Source organism: Myxocyprinus asiaticus, chromosome 33, assembly GCF_019703515.2.
Source record: "Myxocyprinus asiaticus isolate MX2 ecotype Aquarium Trade chromosome 33, UBuf_Myxa_2, whole genome shotgun sequence".
Classification (NCBI taxonomy): domain Eukaryota; kingdom Metazoa; phylum Chordata; class Actinopteri; order Cypriniformes; family Catostomidae; genus Myxocyprinus; species Myxocyprinus asiaticus.
In genome coordinates this window covers 29,764,013-29,789,754 of record NC_059376.1, presented here as the reverse complement: position 1 = coordinate 29,789,754, position 25,742 = coordinate 29,764,013, and the positions used below count along the sequence as shown (strand labels likewise).

The 25,742-nt window shown below is 42.1% G+C and overlaps 1 protein-coding gene across 10 annotated transcripts in view; it reads left to right on the top strand.

Annotated features, from left to right (window-relative positions):
* The window catches only part of nfic (nuclear factor I/C), a 126,354-nt gene that overhangs the window by 89,118 nt on the left and 11,494 nt on the right, over nucleotides 1-25,742 (top strand). For 9 of the 10 annotated variants that reach the window (XM_051670117.1, XM_051670118.1, XM_051670111.1 and 6 more), the window contains 4 exons: nucleotides 7,156-7,279; nucleotides 10,005-10,129; nucleotides 17,573-17,683; nucleotides 20,242-20,426. In XM_051670117.1, coding sequence (XP_051526077.1) covers nucleotides 7,156-7,279; nucleotides 10,005-10,129; nucleotides 17,573-17,683; nucleotides 20,242-20,426 — 545 coding nt within the window. Of the gene's footprint in view, nucleotides 1-7,155; nucleotides 7,280-10,004; nucleotides 10,130-17,572; nucleotides 17,684-20,241; nucleotides 20,427-25,742 lie in introns of those variants that run through there. The other variant, XR_007894499.1, reaches the window with a different exon arrangement.

Here is a 25,742-nt window from a genome sequence, read left to right as displayed (position 1 = left end):
ACCGCTCCACTGTAAAATTATTTCAGTATGTTTTAAATAGGGATGTGCTCGGTTTGGCTACTGTTATTAATATTAGGTTAACTGCGAGGTTATTTTTAGAAGGGGGTCTGCTGACAATAAACAAATGGTCACTGCCTGTATGTAGACTCTGCCCGATGAGGTTCACTTTTCCGCAAGGCAGCGAACTCCAGTATTGTCATGTGCGTGGAGTTACACTGCTGTAGTTAAATAGTGTATGTAAGTATGCATACCAGAGCAAAAGGGGAAAGACACCATCTTATCATTTATCAAGCGCTGAAACTTTGAAAAACAACCTGGAATCCTGTTTAACAGTGTAACAGTCACATGAAGTCTGCTCTCCAACATGTAGCCTTCTTCTTTAGAATGCAGCAGAATGAATGAAACAGAACACAGGTGTCTTGAGATGCGTTTATAAATACTGAAGTTCTTTTTAACTTGACACTGTTGTTCCCTATCTGTCACTCACTTGACATTGTGTCGATGTAGTGACACTAGGGGTCACTCTTGGGAGCCCGAGACACCTCTGGTCTTTGATAAAAGGCCAATGAAAATTGGCGAGTGGTATTTGCATGCCACTCCCCCGGACATACGGGTATATAAGGAGCTGGTATGCAACCACTCATTCAGCTTTTCTCTTCAGAGCCGAACGGTCATGCTCACTGAGCTGAATTCCCACGACTGTTCATTCACCTCTGCTGGATCTGATGGCGCATTTCAGTGGCTTCTCCCTCCTCTGCACTGGTGCACTGCAGAGAATGCCCCTTGGCGCTTTGGCAGAAATAAGAGTATATTTCTATAAAAGAGTATATTTCTCTAAAAGAGCGAAACACACGGAACGTCTTTTTAAAGACGCGTCTTTTTAAAGATGCCTTTACTTTGTGTGTTATTCCTGGTTGCGCTCATTATCTATCGCCTTCTGATGGTCACGATTACTGTCTTTCGTGTCTGGGCATTGCTCATGCGGAGACAGCGTTCATGGATGGGTCATGTACTCATTGCGAGGACATGTCCATGGCAACGACGCGGTTGCAGCTTGCCTTCATAAGAAAGCAAGCCACCCCAGAGGCTCCCCGCCTCGGTCCTTTTACCCATGGGTATGAGGCCAGCGCAGCTAGCACTGGGGGCGATTTGGGGACCCCAATGGGACCGCCTCCCCCCACGGACCTCCCATTCCCCAGCACGCTCGTCTGCCTCGATTGAGCTTCCGGATGAGTCCGCCGGCTCGTCTCACAACGAGTCCGACCTCTTATTCGGAGCCTGCGAAAGTGATGAGCTCTTGAGCGCAGCATCGGAGAGCGGGCTCATCCAGTCGGACGCGGAAGCCTCAGCTGGGCTCCTCCCTTCAGGGACGATTGCCCAGTCACAGGCTGACGCGGAGATGACGAAATGCTTTCCCGGGCAGCTGCGAGCGTTGGCTAGAGTGGAACCTTCCGCTCTTTCCTGAACCCTCCTGTCCCGGGCGGCTCGAGATTCCGCACCCCGTCTGCTCGTCGCCAAGGGTGTCCCCCTACGGTGACTGCACCGGCCCTGGCGTAGAGCCCACTGCAGGAAGCAGACACCACCCGTCTCGTGGTCGCCAAGAACTCATGAAAGGCTTCAAAGCGCCCCTGAGACAGGCGACCCAGGGACGACGAAACTCACTGCTCTGGAGCTGGTAAGCAGACCACTCCATCCCCCGGTCGAGGGCCGGGAGGAGAATATTTTTGTTACCTTTGCATTTAATTGCGCTGCATGCCCAAGTAGCTGAGTTCAGCAAGAGCGGTTTCCTTGTTCCCTGGGTCATGTATCCGTCATGTATCCGGTGTGCACGACTGTCATCACGACCGCCGTCCACAACTCTATTTGGCAGGTTTGGTGCTCCAGCGGTGGTTTTCCACCCCTGAGCGCCCAGCTATAGCACAAATCCGCCCCCGATATGACAGTCTCCACGGGTCACGAGGACAGTCCTCTTCCTCCCCCGTCCCAGGCTGTTCCAGGGGTGGTCACAAGGAGCCAGGTAAGTACTTAGATGTCCCTGAACTCAGCATGGCCACGACATGGTGAGGCACCTCAAGCTCCGTCCCGCCGTGAGGTCCCACCTGCCGGTACGTCAGATGAGATTGTCCCTTTGGTCCCCCTCGCGCAGAGCTTTTATGCGTGGCTTGCGCTTTCCAATCCGTCATGATGGCTGGTCCGAACCGTCCGAACCGTCCGACTCGGCTACGCGATTCAGTTCGCCAGGCATCTACCTTGGTGAAGGACGAAAATGCTGCTACCTCGCGCACAGAGATTGCCACCCTCCTACGGAAGGGTGCGATAGAGCCTGTCCCTCCGGCCGAGATGAAGAAGGGGTTTTACAGCCCCTACTTCATCGTACCAAAAAAAGGCGGTGGGATGCAGCCAATCTCTAACCTGTGAGTACTGAACCGGCTTTACACAGACTCCCGTTCAAGATGCTGATGCAAAAACACATTCTGGCAAGTGTCCGGCATCAAGATTGGTTCGTGGCGGTAGACCTGAAGGACGCGTACTTCCACGTCTCGATCCTGCCTCAACACAGACCCTTCCTGCAGTTTGCATTCGAGGGTCAGGCGTATCAGTACAAGGTCCTCCCTTTCGGCCTGTACCTGTCACCTCGTGTCTTCACAAAGGTCGCAGAGGCAGCCCTTGCCCCGTTAAGGGAAGTGGGCATTCGCATTCTCAACTATCTCGACGACTGGCTAATCCTAGCTCACCCTCGGGACATGTTGTGCGCACACAGGGACTTGGTGCTCTCACACCTCAGCCGACTAGGGCTTCGGGTCAACTGGGAAAAGAGCAAGCTCCTTCCGGTTCAGAGCATCTCTTTCCTCAGTTTGGAGTTGGACTCAGTCTCTTTGACAGTGCGCCTCACGAACGAGCACGCCCAGCCGGTGCTGGCCTGTTTGAAGGCATTCAAACAGAAAACAGCGGTTCCACTTAAACTTTTTCAGAGGCTCCTGGGGCATATGGCATCCTCAGCGGTAGCCACCCTGCTCGGGTTGATGCATATGAGACCGCTTCAGCACTGGCTTCAGACTCAAGTCCGAGATGGGCATGGGGCCGCGGGACACATCGCGTGGTCATCACGCCGGTCTGTCACCGTCTTTTCAGCCCTTGGACTGACCTCTCGTTTCTACGGGCAGGTGTTCCCCTAGAACTGGTCTCCAGGCGCGTCGTGGTCACGACAGACGCCTCCAAAACGGCGCTGTTTGCAATGGGCACACAGCCGCCAGCTTGTTGAGGCCCCCCTCAGCATAGATGTGCTGGCACACAGCTGGCCCCCTGGCCTGCGCAAATATGCGTTTCCCCCAGTGAGCCTACTTGCACAGACCCTGTGCAAGGTCAGGGAGGACGAGGAGCAGGTGGTCCTGGTAGCACCCTACTGGCCCACCCAGACGTGGTTCTCGGACCTCACGCTCCTCGCGACAGCCCCCCCCCCCGGCGAATTCCCCTGAGGAAGGACCTTCTTTCTCAGGGACGGGGCACCATCTGGCACCTGCAACCAGACCTCTGGAATCTCCATGTCTGGCCCCTGGACGGGACGTGGAAGACCTAAGCGGTCTACAACCCGTGGTGGTAGACATGATCACTCAGGCTATGGCCCCCTCTACGAGGCACCTGTATGCCTTTAAGTGGCGTCTGTTCACTAAGTGGTATTATTCCCGACGGGAAGACCCCCAGAGATGCGCAGTCGGATCAGTGATTTCCTTCCTGCAGGAGAGGTTGGAGGGGCGGCTGTCCCCTTCCACCTTGAAGGTGAACATTGCCACCATAGCAGCACACCACAACGCAGTCAACGGTAAGTCCTTAGGGAAGCACGACCTGATCATCAGGTTCCTGAGAGGTGCCAGGAGGCTGAATCCCTCCAGACCGCGCCTCATCCCCTCATGGGACCTCTCTGTAGTTCTTCAGGGTCTACAGAGAGCCCCCTTTGAGTCTTTGCAGTCAGCTGAGCTTAAGGCACTCTCCTTGAAGACTGCCCTCCTGACTGTGCTCACTTCCATCAAGAGGGTAGGAGACCTGCAAGCGTTCTCTGTCAGCGAAACGTGCCTGGAGTTCGGTCCAGGCTACTCTCACGTGATCCTGAAACCCCGACCTGGCTATGTGCCCAAGGTTCCCCCGACCCCTTTTAGGGATCAGGAGGAGGCAGACATAGCCCTATCATTGCTGTGTCCAGTGCGCGCTTTACGCATCTATTTGGATCGCACGCAGAGCTTTAGAATCTCTGAGCAGCATTTTGTCTGCTTTGGTGCACAGCGGAAAGGAAGCACTGTCTCCAAGCAGAGGATCACCCACTGGCTCATTGACGCCATAGCTATGGCATATCACACCCAGGACATGCCGCCCCCGGTAGGGCTACGAGCCCATTCTACCAGGGGTGTAGCGGCCTCCTGGGCCCTGGCCAGGGGTGCCTCTCTAACAGACATTTGCAGAGCAGTGGGCTGGGCAACACCCAACACCTTTGCAAGGTTCTACAACCTCCAGGTGGAACCAGTTTCATCCCAGGTAGTGGCATGCAATACAAGCGGATAAGCCCGGGATAGCCGGCCGGGTGTATCGCTTGCACATAGGGCCTTCCACATCTTTTGAGCTGAAGACGTGCGCCATTAATTCCCAGTAGTGTTCACAAACTATGTTCCCTGGTTGACTTCCTCCGAGCCCCGTGGCAGTCGAGTTTTCGGAGAGACTCGCTGTCGGCCCAGTACATGTGCTAACTAAGAGTCCTGTTCTGGGGTAGGTGCTCCGCATGTGGCGGTTCCCTGTAAGGCAAACCCCATGTGATGTATATCTTCCGCTAATTTGTTTCCCTGTTGGCAAACTGCGTCTTCCTTGGGCAGAGCCCCTCTGCCCCAGTCTCCATGTTTGTAGTAACTCCTCCCCCGTTGGGTAGGATCTACCTTGAAGACTCTCCACATGGTCGCACGACTATCCTGAGCTGTGACATCAAAGTTAGCAGACTGGGGGAAGAGCAAATTTCAAACTTTTAAGAGACCTTCAAAAAACATTTAAAAAAACAAAAAAAGCAGGCAATGGCAAAACATCTACTATGCTGTGATTAAATATTTGCGATTTATGTGTTGCTTGCAACAACAACAACAACAAAAAAATATTCATCAGAATGCATAACTACTTTTGAATGCCATTCAATTGAGAAACATGCTTTTTGCAGTCACATGGTGTAATTATTGGGCTAACTGTCCATACTACCTTGCCAGACCTTGACCCCTTGGTTGAAACTGGGACATATTTACATTTCTTAGTAAATTATTGGGACTGGTCACCCTAAGTGTGACAAAATGCTACACTGCTGTTTTATGCCAAATTGTATTGCAGCAATTGCAGACACACAACCAAGCAAGCTTGGTTCAATGTACTCTCCTATAATGTTTCCTGTTTGTCAAGTAGCAATAGGAAGTATGATTCATTTTAGAGATTTGTTCGGCCGCATATCCCACACCTGAGTTTCTTGTCTTATTTCTTGTCCTTGCACCTCAACTGTCCCCTCCCATCTCCCACACAGCCTTGTCCACATATTAGACACATCTGTCAATTTTCACAGCTGTTTCATGTCAGGTGTGACCATTCCTCATTAGAAGGGAAGGAATACTGCCAGTCTGTCCAACATAATTGATTGTATTTAGCTGAAATTATTTCCTAGCTCGCAGTTGGCTTTCTGTTTTCTGGTAATGAGATAAGTGCCCTAAATGAGATTGCTGTGTATTACGCCTCACACCTATGTTCAATCACAATGTTTTACTTGTTGAAAAAAGATTGATGGATTGTGAATGAAATAAGATGGTAGAAGCATTCATAAGTCATCTGTCAGCTGGCCGGAGACAAATAAAATGTCTTATTCTTTATGTTTGAATACTCTGGTGTCATAACAGCAACAATGTATCTGTTTGAGGAAGAAACACTACGTTGTGGTTTCATGATTATTGACAGTGGTTTACCAATAAAGACATGAATGCTTAGAAATACGTTTTTCTCATTATCTGAACCCAGGAGGCTTTGGGCTGACATATATAATGTGTTTGTTTATCTAATTTGAGATCTGTTTAATGATTATGCATATATCCTAAGAGACAAGCATGTTTTCTCTAAACGACGGACCCTTCGTTGACCCACTTATCCCAGAATAATTAAACCAAATGAGGAAAATGTAAGCATTACTGCATGAACGTTTTATCAGTGTTTAACAACATGCTCAAACCAGGCCAGATTCAATCCATCATAACAGTGGAAATAAGTGTTCACACCACTCATTATAATATTAATCCATTTGGAATAATAGGTAATAGTCATAAATGCTGGAACAACAGGTACATTGTTCTCACACTGTATTTGCATATAAAACATTCAGTGATAACCAAACAAACAACACAACCAACCCTGTCCATATAGACCAATACATCGCTGTACAATCAAACATACAAAGTAATGGAATCATAGCAGAAAAGAGGTCAGCTCAGGTAAGCATAGGCATGCAATGGCATGATATGTGCATGATAAATACCATGGTACTGAATGACTACCTGAAAGACTCATATGCCATGGTATTTACATAATATTCTCCAAGAAATTTTAAAGAAAACCATGGCATTACCATGGCACAGTCACAGAAAAAAAACATAAAATATCAAGTCACCTCTTTAGTAGTGTTAAAGATGAAGTGTGGAATTTTTGCGCCATTAGTCTCACCGAACAGAATTGCAAAAATCATTTTGGTTGTCATAAATTTTGTAATTGTTTCAGTAAAATCTACAGGTTTCCTGAACACTCCCCAAACAGGTAGTCTTGCCCCAAACACTGACTCATTGGTTGAGTCAGTGTTGCTGTGTCGGAATGGTCAGAATGCTCAAACAAACTTGTTTTGATAGGGCAGCTACAGAGCCACAGTGTTCCATTTTCAGAAAAATAATCCTACGAACATCCTACATCCTTACCTACTAAAGTAACATACTGTTGTTGTTCCTGCATATTAAGCTGGGACAGGAGAAAATATTTTATCATAAAAAAATTACACACTTCAGCTTTAAGCTAAAAATCGCAATAGTTCTATTGTCATTGACTGACTCTTTATGTTCTTTTTTGTTTTCTGTTATGTGCTTATCATGAATTCTGTGTGTGCAGCACCAGTGGTGACGGGCACAGGGCCAAACTTCTCTCTTGGAGAGCTGCAGGGTCATCTTTCTTATGATTTGAACCCTTCAGGTGTAGGAATGAGAAGAACCCTACCAAGCACCTCCTCTAGTGGGTTAGTACACTCATGCTTACTGAACACACATACAGTATGCACATTACACCTGCATGCACACTCACACACAACCGCTCATCTGGCTGCAGCATGCAGAAAGCCTCATGTCAAAGGCACTGTGTCCTTGAGCTACTTTTGATGGTAATGAGATCTAACCTGTGTGAGTGTGTCCCTACAATTGTCCTCACAAGGATAGTAAAATCTGAAAACGGGTTATTAAACATAATAAATATAAATGACTTAGTGAAAATGTAAAAATACAGGGCCAGGTTAAGAGGTAGGTTTAGATAATAGAAAGTAACATTAGCTCAGTAAAAAAATAACAGAAGTCAATGGAAAGTCTGTATCCCTGCTGCAAATACCATCATATGTTGTGTTTCGGATGCTGGTCCCCTTCATGTGCTGCTGGTGTGCTGGTGTTCCAACCAGGCTTTTAACTACTAGCTTTATCAGAAAGATCATGCTGGTTGACCAGCAATTTTTGTAGTTGAAAAGAATGATTACACTGGTTTACCATCTAGACCAACACTAATCAGTATAAACCAACCTGACCCAACATGGAATTGCATGCCAGTCTAAGCAGGTCTTTTTTGGCAGGGATGCCTTTTTGTGGTTTGAAGAAAAGCGAAGAAGACACAAAAATGAAGCAACATTTGTTTAATGCAGAATTTTCTTGCATTAAAGGAATATTCCGGGTTCAATACAAGTTAAGCTCAATCGACAGCATTTTTGGCATAATGTTGATTACCACAAAAGTGTTTTTCGACTCGTCCCTCCTTTTCTTTAAAAAAGCTACAAATCGAGGTTACAGTGAGGCACTTACAATGGAAGTGAATGGGGCCAAATTTTGGATGGTCTACGGGCAGAAATGTGAAGCTTATAATTTTATAAAAGCACTTTATTCATTAATACACATTAATTCTTCTGTTAAAACTCTTGTATTATTTGAGCTGTTGTTTAAATTGTAATTTTTACAGTCATTTTACAGTTTGTTGACAACATCGTCATGGTAATGAAGTTATAAAATTGGCTGTAACTTTTACAGAAAAGGTTAGTAAGTGATTTTATCACACAGAAATCATGTTTACATGCTTATTGTTTATGTCTTGTGGCTATATGTCTTGTGGAGTATTGTAATGTTCAAAAATTGGCCCCCATACAGTAAGTGCTTCACTGTGACCTCAAGTTTTGCTTTTTTAAAGAAAAGGAAGGGCAAGTCAAAATTTATTTTTGTGGTAATCAGTAATATGCCACAAATGCTGTAGATTTAGATTAATTTGTATTGAACCCGGAATATTACTTTAAAACATGAATTACATCCATTTCCAGCTTTGATGAAATCACAAACTCCCTCCCTTCTGGTCCGGAGATTCAGTCTGGCATTAATTAACGAGCATACCCTCTTTACTAGATAGCTTTAGCCACATTTGTTGTCACATTACTGCCACAGTAAAAGGATCTGAGTGTTCTTTTAATGTTGATATACTGTAGCTTTCACTTTGGCCGCTACCAAAGCTGCAGCGGCATCTGACCTTACTACCTCAAAACCAGAAGCTACAGTTACTACATGTAGATGTTTGTCCTCCAACTGTTGTTTTTGAGTTTGGTGGTCCTTTTTGTTGCCATGATTGAAACAGCCTGCTGCAGATGCTGATTGGTCCAAACCAGAGTTGGTTTGGCCTCTTATCAGAACCAGGCTGAAACTGAGGAGCCAAACAAGGATGCGGCACGTGAGATTTCCGGGTGGCTTGTCAAGGCTTTGAGAGTTTCAAATGTGCCTGTCAGCATCTTGCAATGATAAATGTTGTCTATTAAAGCCAAAGTGTGTATTTCTAACAAAATATTTTCTAACCCAGCTTAGTATACAGAGACAACTGTAAGTAAGCCATCTGTAGCCTGATTTCCCCAAAAAGTGTAAACACTGTGACTCTGTGGCATTGTTAAAACAATATTTTTGTTTGAGCTTCCCGACCAACCCAACATAGCAATATTGGCTCAACCAATGGCATGAGTTTGAGGCGGAACTTTCTGTTTGCTCAACTAATAGCAGATAGTGGGTCTGTTCAAGAAACCTGTTTGAAAACTATCATTATTATTGCAGTTCTATTTGGTGACACGAGTGGTGCAGAAATTACATATTTCAGCTTTAAGTATTGCAATATTTGCAGGACAAGACAGAGAGAGCCAAACACCTTTTGAACTAAAGGTTTTTGATTCGCTGACAATAAAATTTGTCATTGGTGCGTCAGGAAAAAAAAAACTCAGCTGAGCACAAAACTGTATAAAACCATCACAAAATTACATCCTTACATGCACCTGAGAATAATGCGTGAGTGTATATACTGCACAGTTTATAAAGCCCCTTACTCAGGTCTGCTGCTCAGTTGAGGGCAGTGATTTATTTGATTTATTTGCATTTGTGGTAAGCCAAAGCCTCAGTCCTGATTAATGCTTATTTTCCATTAAACCCACTGCAAAGCTAAAACAAAAGGTGAATGTTGGCAATCTGTTCTTTGTAGCTGAGTGCCTGGGAAAGCATGGATGGGGGACATCCATAAGCCATGGCCAGACAATTTATGAGGGTGTGTGTGTCTCTGTGTGTTACACGTGAAGAATTATGTTAAATGCTTGAAGAAATATGGTTGGAATAAACAGTGCTTTTCATTATTTATTCTCTCCTCCACCCCCTTTTTTCTCCCCTCCCATCACTCTTTTACTCACACAGAAGTAAGAGACACAAGTCGGGATCCATGGAGGATGATATAGACACCAGCCCAGGGGGCGAGTACTACACCTCTCCCAATTCGCCCGCCAGCAGTTCACGCAACTGGCCGGAGGATATGGAAGGAGGTCAGCCAGCCTTGTGTTACGTCTTATAAATACGCATTTAAACATAGAAATACAGAGTAGTAAAAGCGAGTAAAAAGTAGACTTTGGTTTATTTGCTTTAAAAAGCTGCTGTGTTCTAAATATCGTGATGGGCAACATTCATGAACGCCACCTGTTGAGATCATATGACCAGCCGAATATTACTCACTTTATCTCAATCATTCCCTGTAACTGCATTTTCAATCGCAGATTAAATTAATCATGGCTGACTGTGATTAGTGCATTTTTACAATGACATCAGTAACTAAGAACATTTTTGCATGATGCTGCATCTGCTCTGCTAAGTGTCAGTGTAATATAAACACATACTGTATATTACTGAGTGCAGTGCACCTTTAATGATTTTACCAAAGGTGTTATGTGAATTCTTCGAAAAAAGTTGCAATTTTTGCACCATAGTCCTGCGCCATGAACTTATTACAAGAAAAATCCTCCTGGAGCCATTTGGGGTTAGGACACATTGGTGATATCTCATGGTTCACTTTGTGCCAATCGATCCAGCAGCCTTGCCATTACCAGCCCTGAGCCTTAACCACTACACCACACCACCTACTCCAAGTTCCTCTTAGAGATGCTGAAAACTGAACCTAGGGTTTCATTCATTCCATCCACTGAGCTACATCCCCTTGTGCATTTCCATCCATAAACAGTTGTGGACCTCATTTTTGAAGTACGTGAATGACAAACATATCAGGTTTTCAGCTACACTAGAGGAAGTCTAAAATCACAGGCTTAAGCTAGAATTGGATTTGAATTTCCTTAACGCAGTGCCAAATCCTAATTAATTCATGAACTCTCAATTTTGTGAAAGTCTGCAGAAAGCAGTTCTGCTGTCTGCTCTGCACCTTGGAGCAGATTTTCCAAATGCAACACAGCGTGGCAGTAACTCCTGTATCTGCTGTCTTTGCACAATAAGAGAGACCTACTGTATTGATGCTCGTTGTTTGCTTGACTAATCAGTTACAAGTAACCCCTTTATAATTAGGTTGGTTATGGGTTCACCTGAACCTGATCAGATGTGTTTCTTAGGGGGCATTTACAGAAGACATGTTCTAGCGATGGAATGAAACATAATGCAGTGTTCTCAAGGGCTACATTCACAGAGTCAGTGTTTGGGATTGACAATCATATTTACTTACAGGTGTGAGTCTTGAAATGTCCCGTTCGTACAACAGCTTACAGTAGCAGTTCGAATGCTGTCTGTATGAACGAACAACCAAAGTCACAACCGTATTCTAAAGCTGTAACCATAGTGACAGTGATTAAAAGATGGCGATGTCCATTAACTTGTCTTATCACAATTGCTGCCGCGTTATTAAATAAATGACTCCAATCAAGGAGAGAGTTCATCCATCAGATCATAATTAATTGACAGCAGCTTTGAATGGTTTTTAACCACGTGCAGAGTGCGGTTTTTGTGTCGCACGGCTTGCACTCCTGTGGAGGACAGCGTCTGGATCTTTAGATGACACGCAGCTCATTTCTCAGCCTCCGTGAGTTCAAGAAAACCCAAATGAAACACACAAGACATGCTTGTACAGTGCAGCGTGTGCTTGTACAGTGCAGCGTGGCTCTCTCACATTTTATGGCATGACTAACAACTATTTGTGCGGTACAGTTCCGGTCACACAGCATAGGTTTGCTGAGAATGCAGTTGTGAGACCTGAAAATTTGCGGATGTCAGTTCAGTTATAGAATGCTGTTGTCACACCCGTAAATAAACGTCATGTGTGTGAACCATATTAAACACTCAAAATAGGTCTGACAACCATATTCTGCAACTGTGTAAACGTGGCCAAGGCATGTTTTTAAAAGTTGGACTATTTTTTCATTTGACACGCCATCCAAATGACTGAACGACTAATACAGTTGAAGACAGAAGTTTACATACACTTAGGTTGAAGTCATTAAAACTCATTTTTTAACAACTCCACAGATTTCATATTAACAAACTATAGTTTTGGCAAGTCGTTTAGGACATCTACTTTGTGCATGACATGAGTAATTTTTCCAACAATTGTTTACAGACAGATTGTTTCAATATATTTGACTAAATCACAATTCCAGTGGGTCAGAAGTTTACATACACTAAGTTAACTGTGCCTTTAAGCAGCTTGGAAAATTCCAGAAAATTATGTCAAGCCTTTAGGCAACTAGCCAATTAGCTTCTGATAGGCTAATTGGAGTCAATTGGAGGTGCACCTATGGATGTATTTTAAGGCCTACCTTCAAACTCAGTGCCTCTTTGCTTGACATCATGGGAAAATCAAAAGAAATCAGCTAAGACCTCAGAAAAACAATTGTGGGCCTCCACAAGTCTGGTTCATCCTTGGGAGCAATTTCCAAATGCCTGAAGGTACCACGTTCATCTGTACAAACAACAGTATGCAAGTATAAACACCATGGGACCACGCAACCATCATACTGCTCAGGAAGGAGGCGCATTCTGTCTCCTAGAGATGAACGTAGTTTGGTGTGAAAAGTGCAAATCATACCTAGAACAACAGCAAATGACCTTGTAAAGATGCTGGAGGAAACAGGTAGACAAGTATCTATATCCATAGTAAATTGAGTCGTATATCGACATAACCTGAAAGGCTGCTCAGCAAGGAAGAAGCCACTGCTCCAAAACTGCCATAAAAAAGCCCAACTACAGTTTGCACATGGGGACAAAGATCTTACTTTTTGGAGAAATGTCCTCTGGTCTGATGAAGCAAAAATTTAACTGTTTTGCCACAGTGACCATCGTTATGTTTGGGGGAAAAAGGGTGAGGCTTGCAAGCCGAAGAACACCACCCCATCTGTGAAGCATGGGGATGGCAGCATCATTTTGTGGGGGTGCTTTGCTGCAGGAGAGACTGGTGCACTTCACAAAATAGATGCCATCATGAGAGGAAAATTATGTGGATATATTGAAGCAACATCTCAAGACATCAGCCATGAAGTTAAAGCTCGGTCACAAATGGGTCTTCTAAATGGACAATGACACCAAACATACCCCCAAAGTTGTGGCAAAATGGCTTAAGGACAACAAAGTCAAGGTATTGGAGTGACCATCATAAAGCCCTGACCTCAGTCTGATAGAAAATTTGTAGGCAGAACTGAAAAAGTGTGTGTGAGCAAGGAGGCCTACAAACCTGACTCAGTTACACCAGTTCTGTCTGGAGGAATGGGTCAAAATTCCAGCAACTTATTGTAAGAAGCTTGTGGAAGGCTACCCAAAACATTTGACCTAAGTTGAACAATTTAAGGGCAATGCTACCAAATACTAAAAAATTGTATGTAAACTTCTAACCCACTGGGAATGTGATGATAGAAATAAAAGCTGAAATAAATAATTCTCTCTACTATTATTCTGACATTTCACATTCTTAAAATAAAGTAGTGATCCTAACTGACCTAAGACAGGGAATGTTTTTTCGATTAAATGTCAGAAATTGTGAAAAACTGAGTTTAAATATATTTGGCTAAGGCATATAAAAACTTCTGACTTCAACTGTACATTCGTCTGAATGTGGTTTAAATGCTGAAGTGATGGTGTTTTAAAGATGTAACTTGTCCACAAGGTTTGTTCCATGCTAAAACACAGTAAGTTGTCAGCTAATTAAAGCACCGGTGCTAAAAATCTGAAAGCTACCAAAATATTCGAAAAAATCTAGGTGAACTAGTCAACCTCACTAATCCACTAGTGGGTTTTTGGACGACTAGTTTACCATCATGACCTATCCTTACCCATTATATGCTCAGTACCTTAATTTCTGCACAATAAACATGATCCTTTGTAATGTTCTTCTAAGTAAATGACTCATAACTGGAATAACTGGGTTGACTTGTTAACTGCTATCCTCATAATGCAAATTTGTGGTTTTTATGTGTTCTATTTTGGAAGTGTTATTTATTTATTCATAGATGGCAGATGGGCATTGGGAATAACTCATGTGTGACAATGCATACCAAAACAGAGAATGAACACTTTTTTTTTTTATTTTCTCCCCTTTTCTCCCCAATTTGGAATGCCCAATTCCCTATGCGCTCTAAGTCCTAGTGGTGGCATAGTGACTCGCCTCAATCCGGGTGGCGGAGGACGAATCTCAGTTGCCTCCGTGTCTGAGACCGTCAATCTGCGCATCTTATCACGTGGCTTGTTGTAAAACAACAATAGGCTTCATGCTATTCTCCGCGGCATCCACGCACAACTCACCACGTGTCCCACCGAGAGTGAGGACCACATTATAGTGACCATGACCCTCCCTAGCAACCGGGCCAATTTGGTTGCTTAAGAGACCTGGCTGGAGTCACTCAGCATGCCCTGGATTCAAACTTGCAACTCCAGGGGTGGTAGTCAGCGTCTTTACTCGCTGAGCTACCCAGGCCCCTAAGAATGAACACTTTTGATGTTAAAGCATAACTAATGAATAAAATAGGTATGAAATATCAATGTCTTTGACACTATGAATAGCTAAGAGGTTTTGACAGCCATCAACGTAATATAAAGCCCCTTAGAAATCACTTAATGCCATTTTAGACAGCTCATTTTTAATGCTGAGGTAGCCAGAAACTGCTGATTAAGTAGGGCAGACAGTAGGTATAGAAACCATACTGTTATCCACTTCTGAGGGTGTATATGAGGTAAGTTTCTGTGAGCAATTTGTGGAGAGCATCAGAGGATATGGAGAACAGTGAGTCAGGAGAATTTGTGTGGTTCATAAGTGCATGTGTAGTTTTAAAGAGAGATCATGAAAATTCAAATTATGACCGATTTTTATTTTTGGGTGACCAATTAATGGATACACTGTTTGTGCTGAAATATTTTTGGTGTGTGTGATTTGCTGATAGGACTTTATAATTAGGAGTCCAATGGAAATGTTCTCAATATCCTTAAGTAACAAAGTTTGTACATTTAAAATTGATGCGCATATATAAATGTTTTACAGGTCATACAGTTTAATATCTATTCTTTGAGAAAAGAGTGAACAAGCTTGTAAGTTTGTAGCTCCTGATCTGACTTAAACCCTCAGAGTTTATTGTGAGATGAGGAAGTTGTTGAGTTGGCGTTATATGTCTCGCATAACATCTGACTTCTGTCACACCCTTGTGAATATCCATTAACCCTCCAGGCAAAACTGTTACTTAAGATCTTAGGAGACCTGTGTCACTCCTTCCCACTAGCATCTACAACCAGCAGGCATCTAAATTCCACAATTATGTATAAAATGGCAAAACTGGTCTCAGATCAGAGACTCAAGGGCAAATACCATCACCATATGCAGAGCTGAAGCCCCTGTGGGGGACTGGCCCTGCCCAGCTCACTTCCTATCTAGACATTCCTAACAAGCTTACTCTTTAACAATCTCCCAGCTGATTGCTCAAGGCTCAGGCTTTTCCCTCACCTTTACAGGTACATATGGCTTAAAGGAATAGTTATGCCAAAAAGAAAATTCTGTTATTATTTACTCATCCTCATGTTGTTCCAAACCCATTTTGACATTTTTGAAGAATGTCCTTGCCACTCTTTTACAAATAAAAGTGAATGAGGACTGGGGCTGTCAAGCTCAAAAAAAGTGGTTCATACAACTAGTACATTGTATTTCAAGTTTTCTAAAGTCATACAGTAGCTGTGTGAGGAACAGACTGAAATTTAAGTCATTATTCACTGATAATCTTCCCCTCTAGTGGGCTGTTAATGGGATAGTTCACCCAAAAATGAAAATTCTCCCATCATTTACTCACCCACATGCCATCCCAGACTTTCTTCCTTCTGCAGAGCACAAACAAAGATTTTTAGAAGAATATCTCAGCTCTGTAGGTCCGTACAAAGCAAGTGAATAGTGACCAGAACTTTGAAGCTTCAAAAAGCACATAAATGCAGCATAAACGTGATTCATACAACTCCAGTTGTTTAATCCATGTCTTCTGAAGAAATCCAATAGATTTTGGGTGAGAACAGACCAAAATGTAACTCCTTTTTCACAATAAATTTTGACATTTGCAGTCTCCTTGCCTATCATAATCTGTGCATTCGTCAAGCACTAGGGACTGTAATCAAGCTTGAAACAATGATCGTACCAAGATACTGCACTGGTAAATGTACTGTGAAAAAGGATTTATAAATGATGAAAATTTTTGGGTGAACATTCCTTTAACTGCCGCGACCGTTAAGTTGAACTTTAGAGCCGGATCAGTCCAATTTGTTAACAAATTATTTAGACCAGTTTTATTAACTGAATTAAGAGATTCAATGAAAACCTTAGACTCAAATTAATGATTTTTTCAGGAATCGGATATGGCTTCTTCTGTCATGAACTTTTATTTGCGTGTTCTCAAAGAGAGCTAAGGCATATGTCAAGATTTTCAGTGAATAATTGCTTAAATTTTCTTTTTCCTCACAAAAAGCTATCGTATGGCTTCAGAAGTCTTGAAATATGGTGCTATAGTTGTATGGACCACATTTATGACACTTTTATGGTGCTTTCTTTGTAATTTTGGAGCTTGACAGCCTCAGTCCATCACTTTCATTGTATGGGAAAGAATAACCAGGATATTTCTTCTAAAAATTCCTCTTTTGTGTTCCAAGGATGAAAGTCATATGAGTTTATGACAACATGAGAGTGAATAAATAATGATGACAGGATTTTACATTTTAGGGTGGCCTATTACTTTAAGATCTGCAGAATTTCAATGCCAATGAAAAGGCTAGCCACCTAGGACATCTTTCTCACACACACACACACACACACTTATAAACCTCGATCAATGGAATGAATAAATAATTTTAAGCTGAGCTTTTGATGGGAACTCAATGCAGTTATGATTTTTGTCTTAAATGATGGCGCATCAACCACAAGCAATATGAAAATACGTTGAATGAAAGGTCTCCACATATGCTACTTTGAAAACAAAGCAATTACTTGGAACTTATGACATGTATGATTCTCTTATTAGGAAAAACTTCCATATAGGGAAGGTTCTAAGTGTGGAAGTATTATAGAGCACTCTGGAAAAAACCCATTTGGAGACTATATCATTGGATTTGACCTTAAATAACTGGCATGGATCATCAGTTACAGACATATTTTCTCATAATTCCCCTCTTCTGGATGCAGGAAGAGAATAAAATCACTTGAATTCTCCGCAAAGCACTGCAGCACTGAGGTAAACGTCAGTTCCCTCAGTGCCACCTTGTGGTCAGTTGTAGTGACTGCAAGCGGCTACACTGACCTGACAGAGATAGTGAGAGTGACCACGCAGTGCTTATTAATTGGCTGACTAAGTGTTCCTGTATACTTACAAAAGTTTGTCCTTGTATCGAACAATGGAGCTGAATTTGCAGTATTCTGTATTAGCAAAGTGAGAACCCCCTCCCCCCCTCAGTTCTCTTGACTTTTTTTCCTCTCTTTCATTTAGGAATCTCCCCTACAGTTAAGAAGACAGAGATGGATAGTCCGTCTCCTCAGGAGAGCTCACCACGCCTTGGCTTCACACAGCACCACAGACCTGTCATTGCCGTGCACAGCGGTGAGGGGACAACACACACACATACACAGGCATTGTTTGTTATTAGCGGCGCGTCTCCAACAAACTAGTAACAGTTTTGTAGGGAAGCAAATGGGTAGTTGATGGGTATCAATTATTTTGGTATGGAGTATAAGTTGAAGCATCCTGCAGTGTGATATGCTGTAATCCCTTTGAAACTTTTTAAACTGCATTTTGCTAATTCTTTTTATTATTTTATTTTAATGTGAATTTTTTGATTATTATGCATTTTAGGGCCTCCATATTAATTTAGAGACCACGTGGAATATTTGTCATTTTAAAAATGTATTTTTCAAACTGCAGAACCATTTAAAATGAACTAGTGAAGGCAATAATGTGATTAAAATGGAGAAAACAGTAAAAGAAACAGTGAAAAGTAACATAATAAATATCCACTTTACCTTACACATTCATAGAAATTTTACCTAAATTCTTATTGTTGAAAAGAAAAAAAACAACAACTTATGGACATGTTTTGTGTCAGTTTCCCAATTTAATTATTTCTACTATTGTGTTAAAGCTGAAGTGTGTCATTTTTGTTGCCACTGGCGTCACTAAATGGAATTGTAAAAATAATTTAATTCCCCAAACACTCCCCCATCTGTCATTGGTCAAAAAACAGATAGTCCCGCCCCAAATGCACACCACTGGTTGAACCAATATCAGGCTAGTTGGGATGCTCAAACAAACAGAGCAATATTTTGAAAGAGCGTGTTTTAAGAGTGAAGATTTATAGTAAAAAAGGAGTTATATATTGATCTGTTTCTCACCCACACCTATCATATCGCTTCTGAAGACCACTGGAGTCACTGTCCCTGTCAGGTCATTGCTTATGGGAGACTGAGGACTGATTTGTTGTCTCGCATCCAGTTGAGTTATGCTAAAGCAATTAGTCTGGCTGTTCAGATGAATCGGTGGCGCGTGACAGCCTTATGCTGCCTGCACAGAAGCAACCTCTGCTGAGCCTAGCCCAATGTGTTACAGCATACAAAGTACTCTGTAGAGAGTTATGATTGTTAAATATGACGGGATGTGACAACTGAGCAAAGCTTGTTAATTAGGATGTGGGTTACGTCGTGTATGGTCAAACATACCTGCTGATTAGACTGACATATTCTGTGTTTGGATGCTGGTGTGCTGGTGTCCCCAAGAGTGCTTTTAACTAACTTAACCAGCAAGACTTCTTTGGTCAACCAATATTAACCAGAAGGACCTTGCTGGTTGACCAGAAGGTTGAAGTTTTGGCTATGGGGGTCCACCAGCTAGACCATATCCAAACCAGTACGGACTAGCATAAACAATCTTGGAACAGCATAGAAATTCATGCTGGTCTAAACTGGTATTTCACACAGGGATGTCACTAAAAGGGGTGGACATTGATGGGTTCACTAAAATAATCAGTACATGAAGTCTAGTGAACATTATTATTTTTATTATTTTTAAAGGGACAGTTCAATATTCTGCCATTGTTTACTCACACTCATGTCATTCCAAACCTGTATGATTTTTTTCCCCTACATGGAACACAAAAGGAGATGTTTTTAAGAATGTTCACACAGCTCTTTCCCATACAACAAAGCCATGCCAGGGGCTGACAAGCTCAGAAATGACTAAAGGCACCATAAAATTAGTCCACATGACTTGTGCGCTATATTCCAAGTCTTCAGAAGACATACAATAACTTTGTTTGATTAGTAGACCAAAATTTAAAGGAACAGTTCACCCAAAAAGTCCATTCTGTCATCAATTACTCACTCTCTTTTCGTGCCAAACAAAGATAGAATGAATGTAAAAGGTGACTGAGGATCTCCTTTTTTCTTTCTGGCAAAAAAGAAAGTCTTCGAAACAACATGAGGATGACAGTTTTCCTTTTGAGAGAATCATCCCTTTAAAGGAATATTCTGGGTTCAATACAAGTTGAGCTCAATCGACAGCATTTGTGGCATAATATTGATTACCACAAAAATGTATTTTGACTTGCCCCTCCTTTTCTTAAAAAAAAAAGCAAAAAAAACAGTGAGGCACTTGCAATGAAATTGAATGGGGGAAGTGAATTTTTGAACCTTAAAATATTCACTTTTTCAAGAATATAGCCACAAGACATAAACAATATGCATGTAAACATTATTTTGGTGTGATAAAATCACCTACTAAACTTTTCTATGTAAAGTTATAGCCAATTTTACAATTTAGTTGCCATGATGATGTAATGACAACAAACCCTAAAACGACTGTAAAAAAGACAATTTAAACAACTTTACAACTCAAATAATACGAGTTTTAACAGAAGAATAATTATAAATATAATTTTATAATTATACAATTTTATAATTTATAAAATTATAAGCTTCACATTTCTGCCTTTAAACCCTCCAAAAATGGGCCATTTTCACTTCCATTGAAAGTGCCTTACTGTCACCTTGATTTGTGTTTGTTTTTTTGTTTTTTTTCAAGAAAATAAGGGACGATTCTACATTAAGCTACGACGGATAGTAGTACTTGCAGTAAATAATTCCTTAATGGTAAAATGTCTCCCTCAGGTATCTCTCGGAATCCACACCCCTCCACGTCTCTGCACTTCCCCGGTGGCCCCATCCTCCCCCAGACTGCCTCCACCTACTTCCCGCACACGGCTATCCGGTACCCCCCACACCTCAGCTCTCAAGATCCGCTCAAGGACCTGGTTTCTCTGGCCTGTGACCCGTCCAATCAACAGCCCAGCCCGGTAAGATCGCCCCTATATCACCTAGTCACAACTTATATGCCTTTCACCAGTCATCCACACTACACCAATCAAATGTCAGGCTACACATAACACAAATAACCCAATCATCAGCCTTGCTTGATCAGCTTAACCAATCAGCAGCCCTAATTCTAGTGGGATGCCATGTGGGACATGAGCCAAGCATAGCTCTGAGCCTGTCGTGTTCATTCATATTCATATTCAGCACTGGTTTTGTTAGCATGCAGAATTAAATATGAGTTTGAACCTGTACTTCAATTATTGTCATATCACAAGGTGTTAATGAACAGATAGACTGCTTCCTTCCTGCCACTGTGTGTGTTTGTGTGTGTGTGCAAGAGAGAGAGTGAGACAGACAGAGGGAATGAGTGACAGATTAACATGCTAACATGTGCTACATGGATCGTAGCCTATGTAATCTGAGCCAAAGAAAGCTGACCGCTGCCTTGTTGGAACACACAGCCTGAGTCGGTCAGATTTCCCCTCTTTGTTAAAGTAACCTGCAGCCTAAACAACACTGTCCATCAACCCTGTTTCCCTCACACTCAAAGGCAACAGTTGCTTAGTATATGTTACTCTCAGCTCCAGATGAATACCTCTTTGGCTGAGTTTTGTTTCTCTGAGAGCCATGAGCCTAGTTTCTTTCAATGGAAGCCAATTGAGTAGGTGGAGAATGTACCAACTGTAGGGTTAGGCGAAAAGTTTAGGAGATGGAAGTGTTTGTTTTTTTTAAACACATTTTAAAATAGATTTTTTGCTTTCTGGAGCTATACATGCCATAAAAATGATCTCAAATTGATTTTCTGTACAAAATTCACACCCCATACAGTTCACTCCAATTATTATTATTATTATTATTATTATTATTTTTGTTGTTGTTGTTGTTGGATGTGGAAATGGATATAACCTACTTTTACATACTTCAATTAACTTTTTTAATGCTGCAGTGTTTTAATAAATACATTTCAATCCACAAATAACACTACTTTTATGTAGACATTTCCTTTGAGCATGCATTCAGCAAACAATGTAGTAAAAAGTTGCCTGCAGCTACTGATCTAGTGTCAGTTATTCCCTTCTTCTCACCAGTAATGCAGATTTGGATTCAGATCGAAACAACTCGCCAGCGCTAAATTTCATTTTTTTTTCATCTTTTTTTTTTTTTTTTTTTTTACCTAACACAGCATCTAAAAGATGTGACACTCCTGCATGAGATGCTGCAAAAACAGCGAGACACAGTGCAACGTGTTAAAGACGTCCATCTAGCTAAAACAATTAAACAATGCAGACGGACGCAATAATGCTTTCAGTGTGAACAGCCCCTTACACATGCTTTGTCTATGGCCAGTTGTCTTATGACTCATATCCTCAGCTTGGTATGTAGCACCAGCTCCTGCGAGTTCTGACTGGAAATCAAGAAATAAAATTGGCTGATTAACGTTATATTGACAGTGACAGATGGAGCTAACGCAAGTATGAATGACTTCTAGGACTGCCTGCCCACACGTGATCTGAATCATATGCTACAGTATTTCCACTCAGTGTCTAGGGGTGATGCTGATGTTGGTACAGAAATGGAGGGAGATACAGTTGAAGTCATTAAAGCTCCTTTTTTTATCCACTCCACAGATTTCATATTAGCAAACAATAGTTTTGGCATGTCGTTTAGGTCATCTACTTTGTGCATGGCACAAGTCATTTTTCCAACAATTGTTTACAGACTGATTGTTTCATTTTTTTAATTTTTTAATTTTTTTATTTGGAATGTCCAATTCCCAATGTGCTTTTAAGTCCTCGTGGTCACGTGGCAGAGGCCTTTCAGTCCGGGTGGCGGAGGACGAATCCCAGTTGCCTCCGCAACTGGGATTCACATGGCTTGTTGAGTGTGTTGCCATGGAGACATAGCGCATGTGGAGGCTTCACGCCATCCACCGTGGCAACCACGCTCAACTCACCACGTGCGCCACCGAGAACAAACCACATTATAGCGATCACAAGGAGGTTACCCCATGTGACTCTACCCTCCTTAGCAACTGGGCCAATTTGGTTGCTTAGGAGACCTGGCTGGAGTCACTCAGCACGCCCTGGGATTTGTACTAGCGAACTAGCGAACTCCAGTGGTGGTAGCCAGCATCTTTACCACTGAGCTACCCAGGCCCCTGATTGTTTCACTTTTAATTGACTATATCACAATTTCAGTTAGTCAGACGTTTACATACACTAAGTTAACTGTGCCTTTAAGCAGAGTTAACTTGGAAAATTCCAGAAAATTATGTCAAGCCTTAAGGCAATTAGCCAATTAGCTTCTGATAGAGTCAATTGGAGGTGTACCTGTGGTTGTATTGTAAGGCCTACCTTAAAACTCAGTGCCTCTTTGCTTGACATCATGGGAAAATCAAAAGTAATCAGCCAAGACCTCAGAAAAAAAATTGTGGACCTCCACAAGTCTGGTTCATCCTTGGGAGCAATTTCCAATTGGCCGAAGATACCACGATCATCTGTACAAACAATAGTATGCAAGTATAAACACCATGGGATCATGCAGCCATCATACCGCTCAGGAAGGTCTCCTTGAGATGAACATAGTTTGGTATGAAAAGTGCAAATCAATCCCAAAACAACAGCAAAGGACCTTGTGAAGATGCTGGAGGAAACAGGTAGACAAGTATCTATATCCACAGTAAAACGAGTCCTATATCGACATAACCTGAAAGGCTGCTCAGCAAGGAAGAAGCCACTGCTCCAAAACTGCCATAAAAAAGCCCAGACTACAGTTTGCACATGGGGACAAAGATCTTACTTTTTGGAGAAATGTCCTCTGGTCTGATGAAGCAAAAATTTAACTGTTTGGCCACAATGACCATCGTAATGTTTGGGGGAAAAAGGGTGAGGCTTGCAAGCCGAAGAACACCATCCCATCTGTGAAGCATGGGGATGGCAGCATCATTTTGTGGGGGTGCTTTGCTGCAGGAGGGACTGGTGCACTTCACAAAATAGATGCCATCATGAGAGGAAAATGATGTGGATATATTGAAGCAACATCTTTCATAACCTGAAAGGCTGCTCAGCAAGGAAGAAGCCACTGCTCCAAAACCACCATAAAAAAGCCAGAATACAGTTTGCAAGTGCACATGGGGACAAAGATCTTACTATTTGTAGAAATGTCCTCTAGTTTGATGAAACAAATATGTAACTGTTTGGCCATAATGACCATCATTATGTTTGGAGGAAAAAGGGTCAGGCTTGCAAGCCGAAGAACACCATCCCAACTGTGAAGCATGGGGGTGCTTTGCAGCTGGAGGGACTGGTGCACTTCACAAAATAGATGGCATTATGAGGAAGGAAAATTATGTGGATATATCGAAGCAAAATCTGGAAGTTAAAGCTCGGTCACAAATGGGTCTTCCAAATGGACAGTGACACCAACCATACCTCCAAAGTTGTGGCAAAATGGCTTAAGGACAACAAAGTCAAGGTAGTGGAGTGGCCATTACAAAGCACTGACATCAATCCGATAGAAAATTTGTGGGCGGAACTGAAAAAGCGTGTGCGAGCAAGGAGGCTTACAAATCTGACTCAGTTACACCAGTTTTGTCTGGAGAAATGGGCCAAAATTCCAGCAACTTATTGTGAGAAGCTTGAGGAAGGTTACCCAAAACATTCGACCCAAGTTAAAAAATTTAAAGGCAATGCTACCAAATACTAACAAAGTGTATGTAAACTTCTGACCCACTGGGAATGTGGTGAAAGAAATAAAAGCTGAAATAAATAATTCTCTCTTCTATTATTCTGACATTTCACATTTTTTAAATAAAGTAGTGATCCTAACTGACCTAAGACAGGGAATGTTTTCTACGATTAAATATCAGGAATTGTGAAAAACTGAGTTTAAATGTATTTGACTCTAAATGTATGTAAACTTCTGACTTCAGCTGTAGAAAGAGGGAAAACTTGAATGTGTATGTGCGAGAGAAAGGAAGAGAGTGAGATACATTTGTGAATCTTGCCCTGTGGCAGCCGGGCCCCATCAATTCTGCAGACTAATTGAAATTCCCCCTACTGCAGTCTGACCGTAGCCAAGCATTCACACAGAAAGGCCGCACAGACCCACAATGCCGCTGACTCACTCAGCAGCTATTGTTGTGCAGGGCAGTGAGTGTGCAGTTTCACAGAGAGAGAATGCAACCTGGAGCCAAACCCTCACAGAGAGAAATGGAGCATGATGGAGGGTTGTGTGGATTCACAGCCAGGGAAGAACGAATAAACAAACATAATGGCCAGTTCAGTAAAACAGTGTATTTTTTCTCAACTGCTGATGGAGAAAAAAAGAAAGATCATTTAAAAGTTTCATCCACACTTTTATTATCAGTAGGCCTTTAAAAGTAATTTTTCCCACTTTAAACAGTTTTAAACTTTTTATAAAGTACTTTTGACAATATGTTTAAAATTATGTACTCACATGAGATGAAGACTTTGGCTATATCAGTGGCATAGAAAATATGTTGCACCTGCAATATGGTCTGGCATCTGACCATAGTGTTGTCCAATGCTCAGAAGCTGACTTATAAAAAAGCAAAATGGCTATCATATTTTATTAAAGGTGTATAATTATCAAGAGAGAAGATAATTTAGTTTGTCTTTGACAAAGTTTGATAAACTTTGGCACGTTTATGCATTTTATTTGCTTGAAAGTGAATGTTATTCATTAACTGTGTACATGTCTCTGGTTGCTATGTGCGATGCAATACAGTTTTGAACATTTTCGCACAAGTTTCCAAGTTAAAAGTCCAATTTCAGTTGTCATTCTAGTTTGAAATTTCAGCTTTCCTAATTGAATGGGAAGCAGCATTAGTTCATTTTGAAAGACAAGTTTGCAACCCATTTCACTTCCGTAAAGTGACTACGTTAAATGGGATATTATATCCATCGGGAATTGATGGTTTTATAAAAAGTTGTCTCTACATGACATTTCGTTGGAGAGGAGGGATTGAAAAATAAGAGGGCTTGGTGATGTCAGCCGAAAAAGAGAGCTGATTCAGTGGCAGAGCAAGTTATTTTAGTGTGATAAAAGACTATAACCCCCCCAAAAAATTGGATTGGGGAGTAACGATAAATTGTTTAAAGGGATAGTTCACCCAAAAATGAAAATTCTCTCATTATTTACTCACCCTCATGCCATCACAGATGTGTATAACTTTCTTCTTCTTCTGAACTCAAACAAAGATTTTTAGAAGAATATCTCAGCTCTGTAAGTCCTCACAATAAAAGTGCAACATTTTTAAGCACCAAAAAGCACAT